The 5,640-nt window shown below is 44.1% G+C and overlaps 1 protein-coding gene across 1 annotated transcript in view; it reads left to right on the top strand.

The window, feature by feature from the left end:
• Positions 1 to 2,180, top strand: part of LOC130585891 (synapsin-3-like) — a 29,328-nt gene extending 27,148 nt beyond the window's left edge. Inside the window, exons 5-6 of the mRNA XM_057386559.1 lie at positions 1,909 to 1,998; positions 2,172 to 2,180. Coding sequence (XP_057242542.1) covers positions 1,909 to 1,998; positions 2,172 to 2,180 — 99 coding nt within the window. The remainder of the gene's footprint in view (positions 1 to 1,908; positions 1,999 to 2,171) is intronic.
• Positions 2,181 to 5,640: the final 3,460 nt, after the last annotated feature.

Raw genomic sequence — 5,640 nt, 5'->3', positions numbered from 1 at the left:
GGAGCTGTGGTTGGATCTGCCTGAGCTGCAATGTTCCAGCCCACCTGCACAGGGAGATGTCACTGAGCTGTTCTCAGGTGTCTCAGAGGCTGCACCAGGGAAATGGGATTCTGTCCATCARTATCTGTCCCTAACAACGGTAAATAAAGAGAAAATGAGACAGAATTGTCCCGTGAGGGGCCGTACCAAAGTCAGACCTTTTTGTAGGCTCAGCCCAGTGACRGTGCTCCCAGYTGTGTGAATTCTCCTCTGAAACCCWGGCTATTCCAGGAGCTGTGTGCTCCAAAAGGCAGCCCAAGGAAGGGGTCAGACATTGTCCATCAGCTGCACAGTTGTCCCAGTTATTTGTTTGAGCTGTTTTCCCAGGATGAATGTCCATGGCCTCAGCATCACCGTGTCTGTGCTCACCAGGGCTGTGTGCACACCCAGCGAGSGGCAGGGCTGTGTTTTYCCTTCTCTCCCCATCTCTGCCTCATTTGTTTAAATTTTAAGGGGCAGGGCTGCTCTCAGCCACAGTGTTTTCCCTTCTCTCCCCATCTCTGCCTCATTGTGTTTAACTTTTAAGCCTTGTTTGCTAACCTTGCTAGTCAAAACAGGGTTTTATTTTTCTTTTCCAGAATGTGCAGGGTTAGTGTGAGTAGTTAAGAGCAGCGAGCTGTCCTCCTTCCACAGCATCAATACCTTCCTTGCCAACAATAATTATTCTGCATGRGGAGTTTTTCCTCTTATCTGCTGATGCATTCAGGGTGGTGATGCTGTCAGTGATGGAATACGCCACCTCTTGATGTTTCCTGGATTTTCCTCCCATGCCATGTTTTGGATTACGAGATTAGGAACAGATTCTTTGCCTTTGTCTGCAAATCTGCTGCAGCTGCCCTTCAGCATGGGGCCTGGCTCTGGCAAACACTTTGCAGCCCATTTTTTTTTTTTGCACAGTGGCTGCGTGCCAAGCTTTAACTCTCAAAGGGTATTTCTTCTCCACCAGCAAATGAAGTTTCAACTTCTTACACAGCAAAGCTTTTGCTTGGATGAGCCCAGTGATCAGAGAGGAGCCCTAACAGGAACAGGGCTCAGCAGAAACATCCTCAGCAGCTCTGTCTGCAATAGAACCTTGGGGATTTGGTGCCTTCACAGCTCCAGCTCTTGTCCAGAAATGCTCAGAACATGCAAGATTAAACAGTTAATGCTGCTGGGGAGAAAGGGAGCTTTCTCTCCCTGCTTCCCTAAATGTCTGTTTCCTTTCCTTAATCTCTGGTACTTCCCTCAGGTGACATAGGGATCTCCCTGAAGATTAATGCACCCCTAGGTTTGATGRGGAACGTGAGAAACTCATGTGAAAGATTTAAAATCTGTCCTCACTTGGGCCAGGCTGGAGGCCTTTACTAATAAACTTGGTTTTACCAAATTCTTGGGGGTCCTGGAAACTGAATTCAGTTTATAAACTACTCTGTGAATAGGATTCTATTGGGAGCTCAGTCCTGGCTATCAGCTCAGCAGGAACCAATCCCAAACATTCTCTTTTGTGGTTTCCAATCTTCCACTTCACCAGCAGCCCTGCCCGTTCAGACTGTCTGTGGGAACAGGGCTGTGTCTCTTCTGAGGGTGGGCAGGAGGGTTAAACAAACCCTGACTTGAAAACTCTGAGCTTCTCCTGACATCTGGAAGGTTTCAGGGATATACRTCACCTTTAACTCCCTTTGGTAAATCAGTCCTGCTTCAGAAAGTTTTTCTGTTGTGGTTATCAAGTTGTTCTCCTGCAATTTTGATATTTTCTCCAGGTGATAAATGGTGGATTGGATAGGGAGGGTAGAYAATGCACTATCAGAACATTTTGCAAGCATTTCCCTGTTCACAATGAGTCACTGACATCCACATCTCTGTTTTTYGTTCCCCTTCCCTCACCCCAAGTTCTCTCAGCTCATTAAAATCTTCAACTCGCTGGGTCCTGAGAAGTTTCCCCTCGTGGAGCAAACGTTCTTCCCAAGCCATAAGCAGATGGTGAGTAACTTTGCTTTCTTCAGTAAMTGGGGCCAGTGTGGATGGGGCACAAGAAATGGGGTGGGAATGCTGTGAAGAGTTTAAATTTCACTTATAGAGAAATGCTGGCTAAAAGGTGCTATGCAAAAGGCACTGCTTGGGAACTCTTTCCTTTTTGGCCAGCCCTTCCCTAGGTCATGTAAGGACCCTGAAAAAATGTACAAAGAGGGTCAAAGGCTCAAAACKAAAGCAGAGCTCCATTGTAAAACGTGGTCAGCAAAAAGCTCATCCCTTAGAGCAAAGGATCACTGTTCAGATAAAGAGGATTTTCCCCACTCCTGGGATTGTTTAAAATCTGTTGACAATTTGGGACACGGTCTGAGGAGCTGTTTGTTTCACATTTTCAGTTTGCTTGGTCTGTCCCGTGCTCCCCATCCATGAAACACTGCTCAGCCTGAAGGTACTCAGAGTACTTGAATTTCACACAATTCACAATTTCACACAATTTCACACAATTTCGCACAATTTCAGTTTGCTTGGTCTGTCCCGTGCTCCCCATCCATGAAACACTGCTCAGCCTGAAGGTGTTCACAGTAACTCAGAGTTCTTGAAAGGGTTTGTTTCAGCTCCTCATGTTTTCTTTGCACGGTGCTCTGGGGTCTGTGTTTCTGTCAACAGCTCAACACTCAGTGCCCTGTGTGCTGCTGGGCACTGCACCAAACTCTTGGGGCACCTTCCAAAGAAATCTGTGAGGTGCCTTTAGTCCCGAGGAGCACGGAAAGAGGGGCTTTGTTTAGAGCTGGTCGTGGCTCTTGTTTTCCCTGTGTTCAAAGGAAGACTGGTCCTGTGTGAATTTTGGTCCCAATTTCCATCCATGAATTAGTGTTTCTCCTCCATGAGGCTTTGGTGAAACCCTCATGAACCACGAGCTGCTGCGTGACCCCTGAGCTCATTTCCAGCCTGACTGAGCCTGGGCAGCAGTGCCAGCCTGAGCTCAGGGCTGCTGAGATGGCAAAAAATATCCAAACCGCTCTGTCTGTGAGCCAAGCACAACACCTAACAGGGTCAAGGTATCTGCTATATCTTGTGAAAAATCCCACTGCTTGCTAGAGACCCAAATACCTGGAAATGGCAGTCCTTCACCTCTCTGTTCCAATCCTCTGCTCTGCCCCTGTGCTGAGCACACCTCAGCACCTCCACATTCACTGGAAGCMCTGCAGGTAAGCTATGGAGCTGTATGATCATTTAAGGCATAAAGAAATGCATGGTTCTCAAACACTGTGACATTTTGTTGCACATTKATAAAATTAATTAGTTGATGATACCTGTTGCATCTAATTCCTAATGATTTATGAAACTTTTCTGGCATATGTAATGTTTCTGGACAGATATGACTTTGGCCACCATTTTAAGTGTGCTATTTTTGGAGGAYTTGATAAGGATTATTGTTTCAAGCAGGTTAGCTAGCACTTTCAGCAATATTTTCTTGTCTGGAAATTGATTCTTGGTTCCTCAGGTGTAGATGCATTTGGTATCAGCACAGTAATTTGGTCCAGCGTTGATCTTAATTTCACTTATTTTCCATCTTTAAAACTAAACACTTACTTGGAGATGCTATTAATTACTTCCTAAAGGGTATAGGAACTTKTAAACTGTAGGTATGGAATGTTTATAATGAGTGTTGTGGTTTTATCTCTCTGCAATGGGATACACTTTAAATACTTCAGTTCTCATATAAGAGACCCTCATCCTTCTATATCCAAAATTTTCCAGAGTTTACTTTCTAAGCCTTTGGATTAAACAGAGGACAGATTCAAAGATCTGCTTCATTCTTTCATCTGTGTAAAGAATGCAGGTTTTTCCAAGAGTAAAAGTGAGATATGGGAATTTTCTAACAGTAGGTCCATCTTTGTGAGCATTTAACTRAAAATGCTTTTTCTGAAGCTTTTTTCTCACGAGAACAGAGCATTTTTAATCAGCCTCAAGCAGTAGGCCAAAAGAGAGGACACAGGATTGTGACATTTCACAGCAGAGAAGATCAATCTCCCTTTGCCACGGGCACATACCTTTCAGAGCTCCCCACAATAATGAGTTTTCTGGAAATAAAAGCAATTTGGCAAGTGTTGTTCCAAGGCCCTACTGKGCTACAGGCAGCCCTAATGATTGCTCTGTACTGACCTCCTATGGCCAATTAACAACTGGGACTCATTAACTTCAAAAGGGATTTTTCACCTCTCCTGGGCTTATGACCACAGCAGCAATTCTTAGAGRGATCAACCTCTTAAAAAGAGGAGATGGTTCCTGGAGGGATCTTTGGCAAAGTGAAGCATTGCCAGAGGTGGAATATCTGCTTTGGGACCAATAAATGCTATCAGGAAAGGGAAGGAAATGAATAAATCCAGTTGCAAATCCATTTGTGTACACTTGAAGTTGACAGAAACGAATGTAAGTGAAGCAGAGACAGAATGTCTGTGATAGAAATAAAACCACTTTACTGTTTAGAATAAAAGGACACTATAAAAAGTGAACATTATGCAACATTACCTTAAAAGACAATATACATTCACTGAATATAAAATTTATAAATAACATGGAGGAAAACTGTAAACAGTGCTAGAAAATTTAGCAACAAATACATTCCTTCTGGACAAGATTTTTCACATGGGTTTGGTTCTCTCCCCACATTTCCATGACTATCAGGAACAGCAGAGGGGCTCGATGAAGGAAGGACAGTAGCAGAGAGAAGGAGAAGCCAGTACAAGCAAAACAGCAGCAAATGTTCAGTGGGTTTTTATGCTTTTTCTCAAGACTGGTGGCCCCAAAAGTCACTTAATTCTAAAAAAGACAAAAACTTGTGGCGGTTCCCTAAATTTTGTTCTGTAAAGGGCAGTGTAAGTGAGCAGTACTTTCAGAGGCAGCTGCAGGATGGAATTTTGTTCTCGTGGAGCCCTTTTCTTCCAACAGTTTACTGTAAAAACTGCAGCAGTGTGTSTCCTGTCACTGTGAGGTAGCATTCCACTCTGACAAATTTGAATGGGATACAATGATAGATTCTGGTTTTGGAACAGTCCAACCTAAAGGGACTAAAGGTGTAACTCTTCAAAACATGGGAATTTCGGACCTAAAAATGGCATTTTTGTCCCATAAGGGGAGGGGAAAGCCTCCCACAAGAGGACTTTATTCAATATGCACAGATCTGCTCCTGCTCTCTACCCCCTCCACTCTGGAAAAGGAAAATAGAATCAAATATTTCCCAAACTGTCTATACATATTTTTGTAATATTTTAAAGGGGAAAACACTCTCCCGCAAGTAAGGAAAAAATATGCATAAATCAGAAACTGAACGGTTTCAGTCTAGAAATTAGCTGTGCACTTTAAAAAGTGCTTTTAATAATGTTGGTGTATCTAAAGCAGGGAGTGTGTGTAACCCTGAACACACCCAAAGGTCCTGCTCACAAGAGCTGAGAACTGACAGCTCTCTGAGCTCAGGTTCTGGGTGAAATCAGGAGATGTTTGTGCTGCTGCCAGGCACTGAATGAATGCTCCATGAGGCTCATTCATCCCTCATCTCCATTCTGATGTTCCACACATCTCACTGCCTGCTGCCATCAGGAGCAGCTCTGGCCATGGGCACATTCACAGCCGTGTCCACGAGTGACTTAG

This window comes from Malurus melanocephalus, unplaced genomic scaffold, assembly GCF_030028575.1.
Source record: "Malurus melanocephalus ecotype Western Australia unplaced genomic scaffold, MMel_1.1 scaffold_995, whole genome shotgun sequence".
Taxonomy (NCBI): Eukaryota; Metazoa; Chordata; class Aves; order Passeriformes; family Maluridae; genus Malurus; species Malurus melanocephalus.
Note: the sequence above shows the minus strand (reverse complement) of the source record. Positions and strands in the feature narration are given on the sequence as shown.